Source organism: Python bivittatus, unplaced genomic scaffold (genome assembly GCF_059951505.1).
Source record: "Python bivittatus isolate LINGU-HERP-01145 unplaced genomic scaffold, Pbiv_v1 ctg000330_np1212, whole genome shotgun sequence".
Classification (NCBI taxonomy): Eukaryota; Metazoa; Chordata; class Lepidosauria; order Squamata; family Pythonidae; genus Python; species Python bivittatus.
In genome coordinates, this window is record NW_028277058.1 from 60,849,263 (window position 1) to 60,870,818 (window position 21,556).

At 39.6% G+C, this 21,556-nt stretch overlaps 1 protein-coding gene across 1 annotated transcript in view; it reads left to right on the forward strand.

Moving 5' to 3' along the window:
- EXOC4 (exocyst complex component 4) overlaps positions 1 to 21,556 on the forward strand; it is a 390,468-nt gene that overhangs the window by 210,815 nt on the left and 158,097 nt on the right. Inside the window, exon 10 of the mRNA XM_088141428.1 lies at positions 5,000 to 5,096. Coding sequence (XP_087997554.1) covers positions 5,000 to 5,096 — 97 coding nt within the window. The remainder of the gene's footprint in view (positions 1 to 4,999; positions 5,097 to 21,556) is intronic.

Sequence of the window (21,556 nt, forward strand, 5' to 3'; positions counted from 1 at the left end):
TCATTATAGGCCACCTTACTCTGTTATGACTCTGGGAAGCTTACAAAATGCAACAATAAAATTATTATAAAACCACAAAAATCTTCAAAAGTCCAGAGAAAAAACAACCAGAACACCCTACAAAGAGTCTATCACCCATTCTATTCCTAGGCCTGCAAATGAGGCCAGATCTTAAAGGCTCATTTAAGTAGGTCTGCATGAATCCTTCTCTGTCTAGATTGCCATCCTCCTTCCCAGGCTCTGAGAAGTCCAAGCCATGCTTGGGGAAAGGCCAGAGGAATAAACCAGTTTTTGCTGCTGAAAGCGAACTTAGAAAGGCCAGGCAGGCCTCCCGTGGGAAATGGTTTTAGCCTATCCTATGCAAGATGGTGAATGGATCCTGGAAGCCAAAGAAAGTAGAGGTGTTTCGCTAGGACTGTCGTTCTTCTGTCTGATTCCTGAAGCACTTTTTTTCAGAATCAAAATGAATAATTCACTGTACTCCTGAACTCCCAAATGTTCAGTGTGTAGGTAGGGCTGAGATTTTTAGGAAGAGAACAAAGTGCAGATTTGGTGTGGCAAAATCTCCCAATCCAGCCCCCCCATCCCCATGCCAAAGGATCAACAGTTGAGGTGTGGGGGCAAATAATATTCTCCTTCCATACAGGTGACTGGTGCCTCTTAGACCAAGAAGGCAAGCTGGAGCTATCTGAGAACCCTGGAAGGGAAGGAGAGAGAGAACAGAAACCAGGTTGTTGACTTTTCCTTGGTGTGAAGGGAGTGCAGTAAAGGACATTGTTTATGTGAGAGGGTGGTAGAATCATTTGAAAGGGCAGGCATGGAGCCTCCTTAGACAAAGAGAATTTAGAGGTGCTGGGTCAGCCAATAATAAGGTCACCCCGAGTTGTTGTTATCAGACCCATATTCCTGCAGAAAAGGTTGTGCTATAATTGATACTGCTTTTGTAAATCCTGTGTATCATTTCAGAGGGCATATAACCTGTGGCCTTGTGAGCCTATGGACTCTTCCGTGTTCCTCTGCTGAGGGACCCAGTGATCGCTGTAGTTGTGCGTGCCAATGAAAGATTTGTTGTTGTTGTCATTTTGTTTTGCATCTGTCTCCAAATGCTTTGGTTGTTTATTGAAGTACTCATTTCCCCCACAACAGCTGAGGCTTTCCTCCGTTTGAGGCTTTTCTGCTTGTCAGTGACTGAAACCCGTTATGGACTTTTTTGCTGAAAAAAGAGAAAAATGAACCTGTGATTTATGGGTTTGAAGATTAGAAATGGTAGCTTATGGAAAGAAGGAAATTATGATGTAACCTTAGAGAAAGAGGGTAAAATATAAATGCATTTATAACTACTGTCAAAAAAATTGGAAGCCACTTCTTTATAACTTGTTCTTTTTTCTTTTTCCATTTTCTTTCTTACTTACTCACTACTCTTATTTTCTTTGTTTCTTTTCTAATATTCGTATTGTTTTTATCTTGTTAAAAATTTATACAATAAAATTTATATTAAAGAGAGAGAGAGAGAGATCTTTCTGCTGGTAAGGGAAGAAAATCCCAAGTTAAATAGGTCTGGCACTGCTGTCTTTTGCAGGGTGTTCTTAGTGAGGCTCATAAAACCTACCCCATAAAATTCAAAATGGGAATTTTCATGGACTTCACCCATGGATTCTTCTCCTGATTCTGCCAGGAGTCACCCTTGGCGGAGAATACAGCATAGGGAAGACTTCCACAAGTTTGTGATAAATTTAACTTCACCATCAGCCTCCAACCCTTAACAAGCCTTATTATTAACAGGCGAATCAAATCAGTCAGCCTTTAAAAAGCAGCTGGAAGACGTTTGAAGCTATTCAGGTTGCCCTAAAAGGCAGGTATAACATGTTTTGAACCTTAAAGACGTGTCACATAAAGGAGACCCCTTGGTATGTGTAAGAGATTTCTGGGAATGATGAGGAAGGCTACAAAGAACTGAATTCCTGAAATTTTGAATAGTATAAAAAAAGCAGTTATTCTAGGGTAAGAGCTGTGATCGTATAGGAATTTATTGTCAGCCATCAAAGTCCTAACGGTATTGAGAGCTGTACAGTCAATTTCAAAAGCCATAAGTAATCTGGCTGCACAGCCCCAAATGGAGAAGATACATATTGTAAAGAAATAGGTGCCTTATGAAAAAGATGAAAAAGATACCTTATGAAAAAATGCATACATATATATAGAGAGACAGAGACAGAGAAAATAGTCTTGACCTAGGCATCATTTTCAGCACGGAGTGTGTTGGGAGAGTCCTTACAGGTTTTGATAAAACCAACCCATATTTCAGTGAGCTGTTTGGTGGTAGTCATTTTGCCTGAAATCCAGATTCCTCCCCTTGGGCCGCCAAACGGGTGTTTATTAGCAAACCAGCACCTCCCCCATGTTTCTCTTCCTTGTTCCATTCAGGTGCAAAATTCAGCCCATAATAAAATGAACATAAGAGTGAATTTTTCCAGCCTGGAAGCATAAATCCAAGAGCGAGAACTCTAGTATGATGATCAGGTGCACCTTCCTTGCGAGGACAGTTGAAGAATTAAAAGCTCTGTATATTCTTCCCATTTTGCTCAGCAGTTTGAATCTTTGTTCCCGTTTCCTCGGCCTTGCCAGGTACTTTGGATAGCTTAGAAGAGCAGGGCCAGGTTGGTGAAGATTCCAGCCTTGTGGCATGTTTTATTTCTGTTGAGATTCATCATTTGCAACATGCGGATGTTGTTGTTATGATCATCCAAACATTTCAGGAATTGAGGAAAGCAGAAAAACAGTTCTGTAGATGCTCCCTGATTTTGGCAGCTCCTCCTGGATAGCATGCCTGGGAAAGGTAAAGGAGGTTTACTTCATTATAAAAGAGGTCAGTATAGTTCTTCATTATAAAATCCATCTCTCCCAATAACATTGATTAATATGGGAGGAGTCAGCATTAGAAAAGCACCTTGTTTCCTTTAATTGAGCCTTATATTTGTGAGCTTCTCCTTTGCACTTGAGGCTTATGTGGGGCCTCCGGTAAATCAGGCTGGGAGACCTGCCTTCCATCATATGCTGGGAATCAATAATTGTTTTCTTGCCATTTTTTTTTTTCATTTCCCATTGAGTTTCTGTTGTGTATGGATTAATTTATAGGGAACGGAATTGTTGCAAATGTTTTCTTATGGACTTAATTGTGAAACATTGTTATCTGTAATTACAGCCAGATTTTTTTAAAATAAAAGGGCACAGTTAAGTTGCTCTTCCATCCCTCTAGAAGACTTCAGGGAAAATGAAAACAGCTCTGCAGAGAATCCTACTCTGCCTCAGCATGATGATGTCTTCAATTCTGTATAGACAACCAAATTGGCTTATTCAGCTATTAAAAAAAAATCAAAGTACACATGATAGGTTGTTATTTCTCCTCCTCCCCTCCCCAACAGATCATTCATGTACACTAAGAAGAGATCTGGTTTTATTCTTTTCTGCCTTTCCTTATTCTATGAGTATTTCAGTGCCTGAGTCTGTCTTCTTCCTCCCATCCCCATAGTAAATAAGTCTTATTTAATGTGTATGGTTAGAGGAATATCATATATTATTGTATTTCTATTGGTAATCCTTATTTTCTTGTACATCACCTAGAGTATATTACTTCAGTGACTGAGATGGCAAATAAGTTGAACAAATTAATTAATAAAATATTTTCTCTCTACTCTGTCCTTGATATGGGGGACACTGTTTTCTAATCCAGCTATTAAAAAGACTATCATTGATTGATTATGTGTCATTAAGTTTTTGTCGACTCTTAGTGATCACATACATAGATTTTCTCCATGAGAAAGATTATCATAGAAATGGGAAAAGGGTAGAAAAAGGAACAAAAATGACCAATGGAACACTTTCCTCCAAGACAAGAATAAGATTTGATATCATTTGGATTTGAAGAAAGACAACTAAATAGGTTAAATTTAAATTTAAAATTTAAATATTTTATTTTAAAAATAAAATAACATAAAATAATAAATTTTAAATTAACTAAATTTGATTTAATTAATTTAATTAATTAAAATTAAACCCGTAGGCTAAATTTACCATCAATTCCTTGGAATACATTATTTATTTATGTACATTGTTTTATTGTATTTTAATTAATATTGTTTTATTGTAAACCGCCCAGAATTGCTCCTTGAGTGAGATGGGCAGTGACTAAATCTGAAATATAAACAAATAAAATAAATAAAGGATAAGAATAAGGTTTGTACAAATGTGGATTATATAAACGGAGTAGATGAGGAATTCTGCCGAAGTGGGACTGAAGAAGCATGATCATGGTCAGCAGTAAGCAACCTGCCTTGCCGCTCTTTGATCTTTTTGATGATGATGATGATGATGATGATGATGATGAAGAAGAAGAAGAAGAAGAAGAAGAAGAAGAAGAAGAAGAAGAAGAAGAAGAAGAAGAAGAAGAAGAAGAAGAAGAAGTCATCTCTAGTATCATAGTAATTTTTAGGAAAGCTTTTTAGAATATCTTCAATTTTCTTTAAAAATTTTCAAAGTTGGTAAGCTGAGCTCAGTAGTGTTGCTTGGAACTGTGCTTGCTTGTCAGAAAAAAAAAAAAAACAGGTAAATTGGGTGGCTCAGAACATCCTTGGGGGCTGGAAGGAAGGCTGGCTCGCCCACAAAGGCACACTTTTTCGGACAGCACTCATATGCTCCCCAAGTTGCAAATGTGCCCACCAAGCCCAAAAAACCTGTCTGTCCTTATATTGGCTAATATCCACTTGGACCCAAATAAAAATAGGTTGTGAAGTTTGCTTGCATGAGGTTGTCATGTTTTTGCCTTGGAGAAGAATCTTAAATAGGGTTGCAGGGGAATTTGTAGTCTTGGCAATACACCAGATTAGCCCATTTGTTTATACATATCAATATCCCCAAAAGGAGACTTTTTAAAAAGCGAAAGTCACCTGAAATTGCCTGCAAATAAACTCTTCAGTTTCTAATGTATTTTCTTCCTTCTAAGGAGACCCTGATGACAACTTGATAGAAGGTGGTGGGACAAAGTTTGTCTGCAAACCAGGAGCCCGGAATATCACGATCATCTTCCATCCACTTCTGAGGTACCCGCTCTGCTTCCTTTCTACTATATAGCATCTGTACACGTGCATAGCTATGTAAACACAAAGGCATAATTTTTTTTCTGGGCTTGTCCAGATGTTCCATTTCTTACGGCACATCTACGTATAGGCTGTTTACTGCAGAACCATGTAGTTTGAAATTGTATCTTCAGTATCTTAAACCCTTTTCTTCCATTACAAAGAGAGAAAATATCAAGTGTCTAGCCCTTATGGTTGCATACATGGGCTTAAGTGTGTGGGGACAGTATCTGTAGAAAACTCAGAAGCCAAGAAGTTCCCTAGTTTCTTTTATGCCTTCTTCAGTACCCGTTTGTCCACATGTGAATGTGTCTCCTTTCCATTCAGCTTTTAACTTAATGCTCCCTAGGGTTTTTTTTGCTTCAGAAGGTGTTTTCTCTTTTTTATGAATTTATTGATGATGATGATGATGACGACGACGATGATGATTTTGTGAGCAGAGATAGGTGATTTGTATGAAGAAATAACTTTCACAAATAATTATTATGCTTTAAGTATTCAAATGCAAAATATTTATTTATTTCGCAGATTTATATGGCTGCCCACCTCGCTCAGCGGGACTCTGGGCAGCATACAACAACAATTGAAAGAATCATTAAAACACTGAAAACAGTAAACATAATAAAAATAGATAAAAAGCAAGATTGCAGGAGAAAAAGTATAAAACGCCAAATGTTCACAGATACTTTCATCAGTCAGCAAACCATCAACGGGAATTGTAAGGTCTTGTCAATCCACAGATCAAATTACATCATCTATATCCGTGTTTTTCAAACTTGGCAACTTTAAGGTGTGTGGACCTCAACTCCCAGAACTCTCCAGCCAACACGTTGGCTGGGGAGTTCTGGGAGTTGAAGTCCACACACCTTAAAGTTACCGAGTTTGAAAAACACTGACCTGTATGGTGGGTAGTGACTGGAGTAGGGGCTTGCTTAGAAAGAAGAGCCTACTGAAAGAGTTTTCCCCAAACTTGTACACTTCAGAAACATTACAGGAGAATTCCTGTCATCATGTTGGGTAGGGTTTATGAGATTTGTAGTCCAAGCAGTTGGAGGAGCATCAGGTTGGAGAAGGCTGTCCTAGCACTTCAACAGAAGAATAAGCAATGCTTCTGGCTGCATCAGGGCCACAATTCCACTGCCAGACAACTCAAAGAAAAACAGCTCTGTTATGAAAGAATGTAAACATGCAAAGTTCTTAAAGTTTGGATGGTTAAAAAAAATGCGTCCTGCATCTTTTAAGAAAAATGTAAATGCACTGACATTAAATATCTGCGTGGCTTTTCTCTTTTTGTAATGACAGCTGAGTGTTACATTTTGGTAATCTATAGTCACGCTGCTTTTCTTCTAACTTTGTTGGAAATCTCTTGCCTTCTTTAAAACTCAGTTGCATTCTTGCTGGTTTTATTTGTCTTTTTGACCCCCTTCGGCTGCAAACAATGTAATTTATTATTGATCAGGAGTGGAGAAAAGTTTAGTTGTGGCTGGTAGCAAATTGTTTATCATTTGCTGCCAGTTATGATTAATAAGCAGCAAGAGAATGCTGCAGCGGCTGCTGCAAGTTAAGCTGATTTCCTGATAAACAGGTTTCAGCTTTACAAGACTGCAAATGAAGCCTCCTCTGTCTTCCGAAGCAGAGTGTCAATTATTAAAATACATTAGAAATTCTTAGCTGGAAACTCATCAGGGGCTGCTAGGCCTTGCAAATACCTTAGCTGAGCAAGATGGAAGATGGGAGGCTTAATAGAGCACCATTCGGGTTTAATCTCTCCACTTGTGTCTTCCACTGCAGTGATTAATTTTCTTTTTATCATCAGTGTCTAAGCAGCAGAAGGTTTGTTCCCCCATTCAGTTGTTAATAGGTTTTGCCTTCCTGCACTCTTTTGCTTTTTGTTATTTTGTTCTGTGCCCTAAGTGAGTGGGTGTTTAAAATCTGTGGTTTTTTTTAAATCATTGATTAATTGATTGATTGATTGATTGATTGATTATGTTCGATCAAGTCAGTGTTGATTCTTAGCGACCACATAGATTTTAGCCATGATGATCTGTCCTCAACCTGGTCTTTCAGCTCTTCCAACGGCACACCCATCACCATGTAACTGAGTCCATCCATCTTGCTGCTGGTCATCCTTTTCTTCTCTTTCCTTCTCTTTCCTTCCACCTTTCCCAGCATCAGAGCCTTCTCTAGAGAGCTGGGTCTTTGCATAATATGTCCAAAGTAGGGCAATTTGAGCCTGGTCATTGGTGCCTCGATTGAGAACTCTGGGTTGATTTGTTTGATGATCCATTTGTTTGTTTTCTTGGCTGCCCACACCAAAGTTCAACATTTTTTAGAAATACCACTCTTTAAATGGTAAGATTTATCTGAAACTTGCATCTGGCAACCAACTTTTGGCTTGCACTTTTAAACTCAGGTATTGGCTTCCCCACAAAAATGTGAGTGGAGGCCCTTTCCTGGAAGGCTTGAGGTGGAGTGGAATTACAGTCCCTACGGAGTTTCTAGTGACACACAACCTGCTTTGAACAACTTTAGCGGAAATAGAGAGGAAGAAATATATGTAGGCAGAAGCGGAGTATCTCCCTGAAACTCTTTTCTGGTTCTGACATTTTATTTCTTAGTAGTCTGATTTAAAGGGGCTCCAAACACTGATGATGAAGTGTAAATGTAACTGTACTAAAAATAAAGAAATAGCTAAAAGAGCAACATCCTTTCTGAAATCATAATTAATCAAATTAAATTAGCGGTTAATCTGAAGCTTCATGAACATTTTATCTTATTTTCTCCTGATTCTTGAGAGAACATTTAACCCATTTAGCTCAAAGTCCAAAAGCTTCAACCTTTTATAATCTTCAGACTTTTCATCCACATTATGGATGGATTCTTACCTAGTAGGAGCATCCTAGTTTTCACCTACTACGCTAGGTTGCTTCCTCAGATGTGGTGAGGGAGGATTTCTAAAAAAGACACCTCAAAAATTTAAACAAACAAACAAACAAAGAAACAAAGAAGTTTGAACAGCTGCATAACTTTCCTGAGCCAAAGGCAGATTGATTGGAATAGGGTTGCCACCATGATGTCCTGACTGTGGGCTTCCAGATGGAAGCCGTCCCCTCTGCTGGATTGGACAGGCCTTCAGCGTTATCCAAGAGGGCTCTTCTGTTGTTCAAGGCTGGAATTGGATGCTCTTGCATCTGCCACCATGCCAAGCAAGAAGAAGCCTCAGACGCATGAGCTCCAAATCATGCTCTTGAATTAAGGATTTAATTAATTACCCCTCTCCCCCTTCTCTCCTTCCCCACAATCTACCTTACTAACTCCAGTCTGGTTATTTTAGAATAGTGAAAAATGTAAAAATGGATGTTGCACGTCAAGTAGCCTTCCAGCTGAAAGAAGAACCACATACCTTTACTGCTAATTTCTAAAGCTTCCCCCCACCCCTTCAACTCTTTCACCCACAGGTTGGTCGAAGGAATGCACTACAATATTTATTATGGGCCCATGTCCGTGACTGTTCAACTGCAGATTGCATGTGACAGGGAGACGACTTTTTTTGCCGTTTTCTACCCATGGGGTAATTTTGTGGCTGAGCAGAGGCACAGTTGAGGTCTTCCTGGCTATCATGACTAGCTGCTAGGATTGTCGGGGCTTTTTCAAGTTACGAATTGGATTGCGCAGGATGCTAAGGTGGATCCCCCTCCTCCTTCCATCTTTCATTGCCTTTAAAAAGAAAGCAATATTGATTTGGAGACCTACGGGCTACATTTAAAGAGAAAATCAGATGACAAGCGATCAGTTTAGATTCCTCATGTTTGTGAAATACTTGCCGCTAACGACCGTGATGTCAATAAACTCTCGCTGTCTTTAGAGTGCATTTCATAAAGTTGTCAGCCGCTGCATTGTGACAGGGAAGACACTCCTAGGGAAAATTCTTTCTCCAAAGTGACCGTTTCGCTGTGGCATGTAGTTCTGGCTGTTCGTCTGCAGCGTTTCTGTCAGCTTGTCATGGGCAATCAGATATTATCTTCATGGCTGACATTCAAAAGGCATGTAAGGCATAATGAAAAGTGCTGGGTTTTTCCCCCTTTTTTGCTACCCCTTCCCCCTCTCCCCACCACGGCCTCTGTCGAATACAGATGACACATTCTGAATAGCAGTTTCCATGGCATGCTTTAGTTTCATTACCAGCTTGATGGGTAGGCACTGGAAATAATGCGCATCATAAAAATGGTTAGGGCAAGATTTACGACGGGAAGATCTCTCTGCGTTGTACAATGCGCTTGTCACACTGTGGGGAAAATATGGCATTTGCTACATCTTAACCTACTTTTTTTCTCCCTTTTTCTTTTTGCTGAGTAGCACATCAATAACTGCTCGGGAGAAGAAAAATGATTTTGTGACAGATGCCCTCCTCTCCAGCTTGTTTTAAAGTAGAAACAGGAAGGCCTGTTGAAGGGAACCCACTTGGTCTGTATAAGCTGGGCCTTATTCCCTTGTGAATGGCACAGCCTTCCGTTCACCTTGTCATTAGGCACATCATTGTGCCTTGACAGCACATGAACATGGTTGGCTTAATTGCAGTGGCCGTTGTTACAGTCGTGTGCCAAGAAGCCATGTGCAAATGTGGCTGGGAGGCTATCATTTCCTGACCCACCTCTCTTTTTTTCAGCAGAGTAAAACAATTAAGCAATATAGAATGATGCAATCAGAATTGGTGCTGTTGTGAACAGATTCAGGAGGCTTTTAATAATTTCCCATCTGTTTCAGCTCATGTTCACTTCCTCCCAGGTTGCCATGAGCAGGGAGATTTCTACAGGGCCCCTCTAGGACTGGACCTTGATCTCAGGAGTGGTAAGATTTAGCTAGCCTTACAAGATAACCCAATGCATTTTTAACTCTGTTAGACTGGGTGCCTCTTAGAGCTAGCTGATTGGGTCATTGAACCCTTTTACGGAGTTCCCACAGCACACTGTCCCTTCCAGTGTCTAAATTAAGAGTCTTGTGGGAACACTGCCTTTGGGTACCCATGGTACCCATCAGGACAATAGATAAAAAGCTCCTTGTTTAACTGACACAATATCATATGCTATCACGGGCACTTTGAAGGGCAGTAGGAAGAGATGGAAATTGGTAAAAAGTTCTGTAGATGTTTGAGCTGTGAACCCTGGAAGGGAGAAGCCCTCAGGCACCCCTAGTTTAACACGTTTGCTTGATTGGGGGACAATTTGCGTTCTGTCTAGTCCAGTGGTGACCTTCTCCTGAACTAAAATGAAGAATAGAATAGAACAGAACAGAACAGAACAGAAATCTTTATTGTCATTGTACTACTTGTACAACAAAATTAAATGCCACCCCAGTGCAGCTTTAAAAATATAAAAACCATAGAACACATAAAACACATAACACACATAAAACACTACTGAGATACCCTGATTCCTGTTTGGATGAAAGAAGCTATGATTAGTGCTTCTGTCCTCCATCAGTTCCCTTGTGACAGTGTAGGACTGTTAAGCAATAGTTGCCATACTGTAAGGTGATAATAAGAACAGCTCTACTGCATTTCAAATAAACATGAATCTAATCTATTTTTCCCTCAACAATAGCCTGTTAGTGAAGATTTCTGAACTTCTTCATAACTTTAGCTGTAGTTCTAAACCTTTGGCTAGGCAACAGGCCCCATTAGATCCAGGGGGGAAAGACTTCTGATTAACTCTGCATAGGATCATGCTTTCAGGAAGGAACTGATCTTCAGAATGGGTTATTGTCTCCCCCATCCATGTGGTATTCTGTGAAAGCCAAGGTTTAGTCTATTTTGTATAGATTTGAGCATAAGAAATTAACTCTGAATCTCTCCACATTTTATTGGGAACAGCAAGCCAGCAATAAGGAGTACCCAATAGAAGAGAATATCTGTAGCTCAGGGTTGAACTGTGGAGTTCTTGGTGCTCTCTGAGCTTGGCTGTTTGCTTGCAGATGGTACATTACCCAACTGGGTAACATCATCAGTGCCTGATGAAACAGGCACTGATGATGAATAGCGGATATACTTTTCTAATGGGCAAGTAGAAATCCAGCCTGAAAAGAAATGGGTTCACCTGATTTCTTTCATCCAATATTGGGGGAGGAGTAAATTTGGGAAATGCAGGATCAGAAAAAGAGGTTGGTTGCTGCCTTTCTTGTTTTGTGCTGCACAGATGTGAATTTTTCCAGGTGGAAGGTGATTGTGTGTTTCCCATTGGTGCAAAAGTAATGTGATTAAACCAAACTTATACACTGGTGAGTGTGCTCAGGAGACTCACCCTTTCAGTAGGCTAGTGAAACATTTGTCTGATGTCAGAGAATGTTCCTCTTCTGAGAAAGCCACGTGGCTCTTCAGCATAATAATGTTACATATGTTTTATGAAAGATATTTATTACCAGGCAGTTGGATAACAGATGTCTGCCATCCTGGGGGCAGTGGAGGGGAGGCAATAAAATGACTGGGGACAGGAAACCATTGTGTTTCAGACGGAGTACTAATCCTCTGAGCACTCTGTACCAAGGCAGCTAGAATATGTCAGTATCAGCCATGCTTCATCAACATCAAATGACAATTAAGAATGGTTGCAGTGGGGGTGGAGGTGAGGAGGGCAAAAGGTCTCATTGACTTGGAAGAAGAAGTCCAACTGAAGTCAGTCTGTTTGCATGTCACTGAAATGGTGGAGAAGTTAAATTGTCCTACTTTGGCGGTCTTGTCTGTTTCTCATAGGAGTGACCATCTCTCATGCACTAGACTGCCCAGGTGGAAAGTTGAGAGTGGCATCTCCACCCTTGAGACTTTGATTCCTACTTCTGATTTAGAGAGGGAGGGCTAAGGCACCACTGAAATCTCATCTTGGACAGAGCAAGCCATAAAGGAGCTGTCTTGCAGATGAGGTCAGGAAGACAGCTTGCAGTGTTGCAGTAGTGAAAGATTTGGGTTTTCCTTTCCAGAAAATTCCTTGCCCCTGTCTTCCTGAAATACTGATGAGCTACACTCTGTTTTCTTTTTAAGATCAGGGACAAGCTTCATTGCATTTTTTGGATACAGTGCTAAAGTTATCCACCAATCAAAGTAACATATCATGAATTCTCCTCTGGCGTCCATATTTATTTTTATATTTTTGGACAGCGTAACTGTTGAGTGCATAACTCATGCATTCAATGATAAATTTGTGTGTGCGTTCGTGTATGTCAGAGTGAGGCTTTTTGGCATGTAGAAAGTCTCTTTGGCAGCCGCACTGATTTCATAGAGTCATTATCCCATGGAACAAGACAACCGAGCGCTCAGGGGTATTTCAAGATCATCAGCTTGGATTCTGAAAGACCTTGAGTGACGTTTCTTGATCTTGTAAATATTGCTAGCATATTGTGAGCTTCCTTACTGATGCAAATTGGATGAGTTCATTTGGCATCTTTCAATGGAAAACCATTAGCTAGAAAGACATACATCATTAAGTACGGGTTCATCCAATACATGCATGTACTCAGCTTTTATTGACCTTAGAGTTTTATTTCAAGTACTTTATAACACCACACCATCTAAGTGTACATCTTTGGTGGTAATTAAGCCATCTATTTTTTTACATTTTATTTTTCATCTGTTTATAGTATAACAAAGCAAGACATTCATATAAAATGGGCAATCTGTGTCTCTACCATGTTGCATTTTCTGTTAAATAGGACTAGAACAATTTCATCCTATGTTACCAAATTATATTATGTTGGGGAGATAAAGCAGGACAGAGATGGACTAGAAATATCTTAGATCGATCGGTATTCAAAGCTAATAATTAGTGCAAACATGCCCTTTATTAAGGACTCCCTGACTGTTGATATTTGGCAGGTAAACAAGGACTAATTGATTTTTCTTTTTTCTTTTGCTGAAGCATCTTAACAATGACTAAGGATATAACAGCATGTCCTACTTTCCTTTGGCCTGATTTAGACAGTTGATCACCTTCATTGGTTTCCTCCACACAGTGTCTTGCAGGTGTGTTGTACACCCCTGGTGTATTTTTTACCTAGAAGGGATAATGGGGCCTACTGATCTACAATTTGATGCTCCCATACAGAGCTCATGTAGCAATTTCCCTAACCTGGTTTTCCCCAAATGTTGCTTCTCTCAAAATTCTGAAAGCTCTGTTGACCATGGATTTTAGGAAATATAACCCTACGCATTTGGATGGTTGGTAGGTAGGTAGGTAGGTAGGTAGGTAGGTAGGTAGGTAGATAGATAGATAGATAGATAGATAGATAGATAGATAGATAGATAGATAGATAGTTTTTTTTAAAAAAAATAAAGTTTTGCTAAGAGACTGTGAAATATTATTACGGAGACAATGGAGACGATTGGTGACAGGGTGGTGGGTTTGCTTGTGTGACATTGTTAAAGCTCTATGAGAGCTGACAGTTTTGCTGCACATATATTATTAGAGGTGACAGCTTATGAAAATCCTTCAGGTGAAACTGCTTGTTTCCTCCATCAGCCAGTAAAGCTCTTCTTCCTCTTGCTGATATGCGAATAGAGGAAAGCTGGAGACATAAAACCCTGTTTCCTGCATGAAGCATTTGTCTTGTTCCCATCATGTCAGATAAGGGGCTACATCTGATCAGTCAAGTTTGGATTTTGCAAAGATGTTTCATTGGTTCTATAAATCAAGACAACCTGTCATCAGCTTGCTTTCTCTCCAGCCCCCTTTCTCCCAAAACAAACTTGGCACAAGTCTAAATAATATACACATTTTGACACATCCAGTAAAGAGTACCTGACTGTCTTGGGGGGTGTTGAGTCTTGGCTGGTGGCACAGAGATTGAGGGTTTCTGACATGATGCTCTACCTGTTGAGGCACCAATTCTTGGCTAGCTTTCATAGCCAAAAGTACTTTTCAAATACAGGTAGTCTCCAGTTTAAGAACGAGTTCTGTTCCCAAGGTCTGTCCTTAAGTTGAATTTGTATGTAAGCCAGAATAGTATTATTGTATAATACTGTATAAGTAGTATTGTGTAATTAACTCGAACCATCATGTATTTAACTCAAATTATTGTATATTTAATTCAAATTTTGCTACAGTAGACTCTGTTCTTAACTATGGGTCATCTGTAAACCGTAAACCATTCTTAACCTGGGGACTACCTGTAAATCTTTGAGGTTCACCTTTTTGATTAGGCAATATGAAAATTTTGCCTGATTGGAAATTACACTAGCTTTTGGTGCTTGTACAGCACAATGACTTTACAATGAGTCAGATCAAAAGAGTCTTTTATCCTGTTGGGCAGTCAGATTTGGGGAAGCATTTAGATGACATCCATCCTATTCTAACATCTTCTTTACATGATGGGATGCAAGTACAGACTTCATAGACTTTATATAATTTTATTAGAATTTTTTAAAAAATATATATAAATAACATGCAAAAACAAGTTAAAAGGAAAACAGTATTTTTTTTACAGTTTATTGTTTATTGATCAGTCTAATATCAGATAAAATAATACAATGTGTTGGGATATAAAAATATTCAGTGAAATAATCAGGAAAGATCATCCCTTTGGCAGTTGACCCCAATCTGATCTAGATAGATAGCTCTCAGATGAATGGCTTTAGCTCTAAACTTGGCAGTTTTTCTTACTGTCCATGTTTTTGTACCCTGGAGGAAGTAAGATATCTTTTGGATGGGATCCCAATGGGCTATCCTGTCAATTAGTGACTTTAAATGCTGCTCTCCGGCTGGAGCATACAGTTGGCAGTCAAAGAGGATATGAGTGATGTATGTTTGTAGTGTGCCACATATACATATCCTCTCTGGATAAGGTACTTGATGAAATAACCCGTGTTTTATCACAGAATCCAGGAGCTCAAATCTTGCTCTGGTTAAGACATTCTTTGACCCTGTGTCAGGCCCATAGTTAGATATTTTTCTAGCTGAAAAGTCTTTTTGTTCTGGGCCAACCATTTTAAGGATTTGATGTTAGCAAGTGTCTGTATGTCAGCTGGAGCACTAATATCCAGAACCCTCTGTTTGAACATGTTGTTAGTTTGATTGCTGACTGAAATTAAATATGGAAATGAAAATCCATGAGATGGTCTTGGTAAGCTGATTTAACCATATGACAGGGTGGGTCATGCCAGACTGTTCAACAAGACACTTTTTGGGTAATCTGTCATGGTCCATTGAAAGTATCTTCCACCAGTAGCTAAAAGCTTGAATCATTGTAGAGTTGTAGATGGAATGAATGCCTGTTTCACCTCTGACTCTGGAGGCTGGAGTGTCTTTGTCAGTTCCCAGAATGGACCTTAGGAAGCAGATCTGGGTTTCTTCAAGTAATGACGACTGTGACATTACCCACAGTTCTGTAACTCAGGTCACTATAGGTGTTACTTAAGCAGTATAGGTCTTTAACATAGGGACTAAGGTAGCTGGGTAGTTATAATTAAGTAATTTCAGAAGTGTTTTAGAGCTGGCTGAGACCCCTGTTGCGCTTCTTTTAAGATGGCTTATCTGTGATCCTGAGTTGGTAAAAACTACCCCTAGATATGAGAAAGAGGTGACTTGTTCTATAGGTTCCCTGTCCAAGTACCAGGTATGTTTGGTACACCTCTTTCCAAGTACCATAACTTTGGTCTTGGTCTTATTGATTTTCAAAGAGTTAATGGCACAGTAAGCATCCAACTTCCAGAGTAGTCTCTCTAGGCCAACTTGAGATTGTGCCATAAGGACCATATCATCTGCATACAGAAGAATGTTGATAGATTTGTTAAGTATCTTTGGCATATGGACATCCTGAGAGCAGAGGAATCCTGGGATGTCATCGACAGAGGTTAAACAGCATTGTGGCCAGGATGCATCCTTGTCTAATGCCATTGGTAGTAGGTATGTTGTGTGTCAGTATGCCATTTATTCCTAGTCCTCTGTTCTGCTTAGGAGATATCTAGCATATATTTTAGCCACTATGTCAGTTGGGCTTATAGGTCTATAATTTCTGGGGTCTTTCTGGGGTCTTCAGAAAGGGGAAAGATGATTGGAGAAATATCATCCTCCTTTATTGAAACTATTGTGTAACATTTCATATATATATATAAAAATAAAACTATACATATACAGTGTATATGTATATGTGTGTGTGTGTGTGTATATATATATATTCTCATTATTCTGCTTTATTAAATAAAGACATGTATGTGCCCCCTCCCCAATCTGGTGGGGACGCCTTGGTTATATTCATACATGTTTGACTGTACCATATCTGGTCAAGATGTAGTAGATGTATTTGTACAACATGCAGGGGTTTGTTAGTGTTAAGCAAATTAATTTTTTGTGTGATTTTGTGTGTGGTGCAAACAGAATGTTGATGTGATGGAGGACTTGGATGAGGTGGTTCAAGGTCATGGGGAGAAGCATCTCCTCAGCCCATAGCCTGAGTGTGTGAAAGCAAAGAGGATGAGACTGGCACCACCCTAAGGAATCCGTAGTGATTAGTTGCAGACTTTGGGAGTTAGAGTTAGTCTGGCGAGATTCTGTCCAGCAGATGTAAGCTAATAAAGTAACTGAGCAATTCCAGAACTGTCCTGTGGAGTTTCTTGGGCTGAACCTGACAGTTGGTTAGTTATAGTTCAATGTATTGGGTTAATTTAGAAATTGGTTTCATGTATTGTTGGAATCCAATGGATTACTAGGATAAGATACAGAATATACTGCAAACCTTGTTTGTTCACCTTCTGCAAATTTTTTGGGAAACATTTCACAGGCCTATCCTTAACATACAGACTGTTGTTATATCAAGATCAAAACCATATCTAATTCAGTATGATTCTTTAATATGAGAGCATCACAGTGTTGCCCACAAGTATGAAAGGACTGGAATTTGATGTCATTATGATGTCACAATACATATTTTGTCATTCAGATTTACTTTCATCTTTAAATATTCCTTGCCCTTTGCTGCATAATGGTTCAGAAGAGAGTGCTCTCAGCCTTTTCATGCCTTTTAGTGTGGCAGAATATGGACCTAATATCATTCTCCCCAGTGATGTGATGTGCGACAGAGGGAGTCATAAAGGCATGCATTGAGTGGGCATCTTTCAGTTGGTCAGGTTCACAACAACATTATTCATTGTTGAAAGCTTTGATGAGTTCAGAAAATAATTTGTAGGTTGAGAAAATTTGATTCCCATCTGTTTCAAAATGGCCTTTTTGTTTCCTCAATTGAAAAGGTAACTAACAGGTTGCATCTCTGCAAACTTTAGCTGCTGCAGCAGGGAAATTAACTCGTCCTTTGCACAGATATCTCCAGACACATTATATGCCCAACAGAGTTTTAGCAGTTGTAGGGAGTGGAAGGCTTTGCATATTTCACTTTACCTTCAATCTCTTAAATGCATTTGTTAATGACACTTCTCAGTAACATTGAACTGCAAGGACTGTTTGCTCATCACACAAAGTGTTATGTAACTGTTAAAGACCCAACAAGTCTCCTTAAAAGTTTACTACTTTAAGAGTCATAACAGGTATAGAGACTCTCAAACCTGTGCATGTAAAAGGGATACTTTAGAAATCTACAGATGAAAGTATAAAGTATAGAGTATTTTACACGATACCACCCTCATGGCAGAAAGTGAAGAAGAACTAAAGAGCCTCTTGATGAGGGTGAAAGAGGAGAGTGCAAAAGCTGGCTTGAAACTCAACATTAAAAAAACTAAGATCATGGCATCTGGACCCATCAATTCCTGGCAAATAGAAGGGGTAGAAATGGAAGCAGTAACAGACTTCATTTATTTGGGCTCCAAGATCACCGCAGACGGAGACTGCAGCCATGAAATTAAAAGACGCTTGCTCCTTGGGAGGAAAGCTATGGCAAGCCTAGATAGCATATTAAAAAGCAGAGACGTCACCTTGCCGACAAAGATCCGCATAGTCAGAGCTATGGTTTTTCCAGTAGTAATGTATGGCTGTGAGAGCTGGACCATAAAGAAGGCGGAGCGCCGAAGAATTGATGCCTTTGAACTGTGGTGCTGGAGAAGACTCTTAAGAGTCCCCTGGACTGCTAGGAGGTCAAACCAGTCAATCTTAAAGAAAATCAACCCTGACTGCTCATTGGAAGGATTGATAATGAAGCTCAAGCTCAGATACTTTGGTCACCTAATGCGAAGAGAGGACTCTTTGGAAAAGACCCTGATGCTGGGAAAGATTGAAGGCAAAAGGAGAAGAGGACGGCAGAGGATGAGATGGTTAGATAGCATCACTGAAGCAATGAGCATGAAACTGAGCAAACTCAGGGAGGCAGTGAAGGACAGGAAGGCCTGGCGCAATATGGTTCATGGGGTCACGAAGAGTCGGACACGACTTAACGACTAAACAACAACAATTTTACACAAATGTTTGTTTTAGCTGACTATCTGTCCACTGGATGGCTTTTTCCTCTTAAAGAAAAAGGATGATGATGATGATGATGATGATGATGATGATGATGGAATTGTAGGTATATTGATTGGTCTTAAATCAAGACATATTAAAAACCTAAGTCAGGTGCTATCTACTCTGGTCACTAAAAGCCAGGTCAGGTCAATTATGACATACCTGGAAGATATACTGACTCACTCAAGCTTTGGAAACTCTCCTGAGTTTGGCTATTGCCCACTCAAAAGTTAAACAAAAACCTCTTTTGTTCTGCCCACTTTCCCAATCCACTGGAGTGATATGGAAGAGTTTCCCTTTGGGAATGGCTGTGGTGGCCAGTTTGATGACAGTGTAGTGTATATGAATCTGATTATCATTAGTTGTCTCCTAAGTTATTTTATCAAATTAGTTTTTGTGTACATGTGTGCATAACGTACATAACACATACCTGTGCATGCAGATACAACTTGGATTTGAAGTCAAAGTGGTTTGGAGCACACAGGAGCATAGATATAGTATTTGTCTATATCTCATTAAAGCAGCTACCTCCTTCCCCAGAATTGCATTAGATGGAAGGAGTTGCAAAGAAGTGCACGCCTTTCACCATGTGCAATCCCAGGAAAGTAACTGTTCTCTGCACTCCAAAGCGCTTTCTTGCCTTTGAATCTAAAGCATCTGCTTCCCTATTAACGTCCAAACATCAAATGAGATCTACCTGCCATTTTCTCTTTCCATACTATAATTGGTCTAAAAATGCTGCCTGACATGGAGAAAGGTTGTCTGCAGTAGAACTCTCATTCCATAAGAGGCTATTGAAGAAAAGCCAATATAAAAGCTTAATAGAAGATGCTCTCCCAAAGTCTAAAAATCATCACAGAACACCCACTTCATTTGCTCTAAGTGCTTTTCTAGCATATAAAATGTTATTTAAAAAAAAATAAAAGGCAGTGCTCTTACCTGCCTCTGTGCCACTTATTTCACAATATTTGCAGAAAGTAGAAACTCAAAAACCGCGCAGCAGCCCAAACTATATAAATAAGTCTAAATGAATGACATTATACTGCACTTCTTGGCTTTTACAATTTGGAATTCTGACTATCAACCAGTACAATTCAATAGAATGGTTTATTTCACAAATTAAATCTGATTGTATTGCGCCAGCCTCGCTTCCTACAGAAGCTAAAACTTTTTTTTTTTAAATGAATGTGGGTTCCTCCCTGAAGTCATGGTTCACAGGATAGTTTTGACAGAAAGGCCCACAGCTTCAAACGTCTCAGCCATGCCTCTCATCAAAAAGTTAGAATAAATGGAAAGTGGAAGATCGCCTTCAGTCCCACTGAAATGAATGAGTGTAAGAGAAGAGGCATGCAAAAAAAATAATTCTTTCAATACCTACTAGATCACTAGATCAGTTTGACATGTTGGCTGGGGAATTCTGGGAGTTGAAGTCCACATGTCTTAAAGTTGCCAAGGCTGAGAAACACTGTACTAGATTATGTTCTCACAAGCTTTCCACAGTATGTTTAATCCAAAACCTAGGGTAACAGCACATGATGGCTGTGTTCACCTAACAGGTCGTGCCCAAATAAATAAAACATACTATGGCATAATAGGTTTAGTTCCCACAATCTACTAAAACAGTGGCTGGGTTCCCACAACATGCTGGACTCAAATACATTTTAGCCTGATACATTAGTTTGTTCAAAGCCTGAGAAGGATTTAGTTGAGTGTTACAAAACAGCTCCCTGCACATTCCCAGTTCTATGGGAAAAGAGCAACCAGGGGCTGACAAGGAAAGGAAGAGACTGAAACAGTCCTTTTCCTAGTCAGCTGAAAGATAAATTTGGTTCTAAAGTGAAAGAAACCCGGTTGCTGAACTTGTAAATTTATCCCTTACTCTTTCTGGTTAAAGAAAGGGAATCTGATTTTCAGTTGAGTGGCTACCAAAAGCCTGACAAGTGGGCCTAGCATTCTATGCAAACCAAGCCCCAGATTTATCCCCAGGGCCATATCTGGGGCTGCCGGGGCCCAGCAAGGAGATAGATCCAACTAGCTTCATCATGCCCACCTGAGACACAACAGACTCTGACCCTGATCAAGAGCTTCCTCCAGTCGGCCCAGAAACACTCTGACCTCTAAAGAGGAAACAACAGAAGGCAGAACTGGTTCTTCTGTGAGAAGACAAGAGCAGGTTGGAGCCAACTGTGATGCTATTTCAGAGACCGCTTAGCTTGGGAAGGATGGCTTGCACAAGACAATGAAGGAAGGAAGCCTCATGGAACCCCCTCACAAAACCTCTTGTTCCTACTTGGAATTCTGTCTCTCTAAGATTTCCTCTAGTTGTTTTCTCCCTTGGATAGTATTGAAATATTCTCTTGCTTACCAACTGCTTCTTAGAAAAGTGACCTGGTTTATATTATCTAATTTCAAACCTGTGCTTACCTTTGTATAGATTCTGCTCAGTAAAGCCTTAACGTATGTGAACATAGATTGGACTTATGCCCTAGAAATAAGCCTGACATTTTAATTTCTATCAAGACACACAAATGTTTCAGTTTGTAAGGTCTGGACTGCACTGACCAAAACAGAATAAAATAAGGTTATTTCCTGTGATTTAGAAATATACTTCTGTTAATGCAGCCTAAAATTGAATGTTTCTGTTTTTCAGCTATATCTCACGGTTGGCTCATAGCCACTGTGCATTCAACCTCTGTTCCAAGTTCTTTTTCACAGATGTCATTGATCTCATTCTATACCCGAGCATTTGATTTTTGTATTCCTTTACCCTTTTCTCTATTAAATTTCATTCTGTTAACCTTCAGCCCATTTTTATAACCCATCAACATATTTCTGAAATTTATTCCTGAGGTATCAAGTATCCCACCCAATTTTGTGTCACCTGCAAATTTGATAAGCATTCCTCTACTTCTTCATCTAAGTCACCGATAACAATATTGAAGGATATGGACCAAAGCTGATCCTCCCTCCCCTTAAGTACCTTTCTCCTCCAGTTTG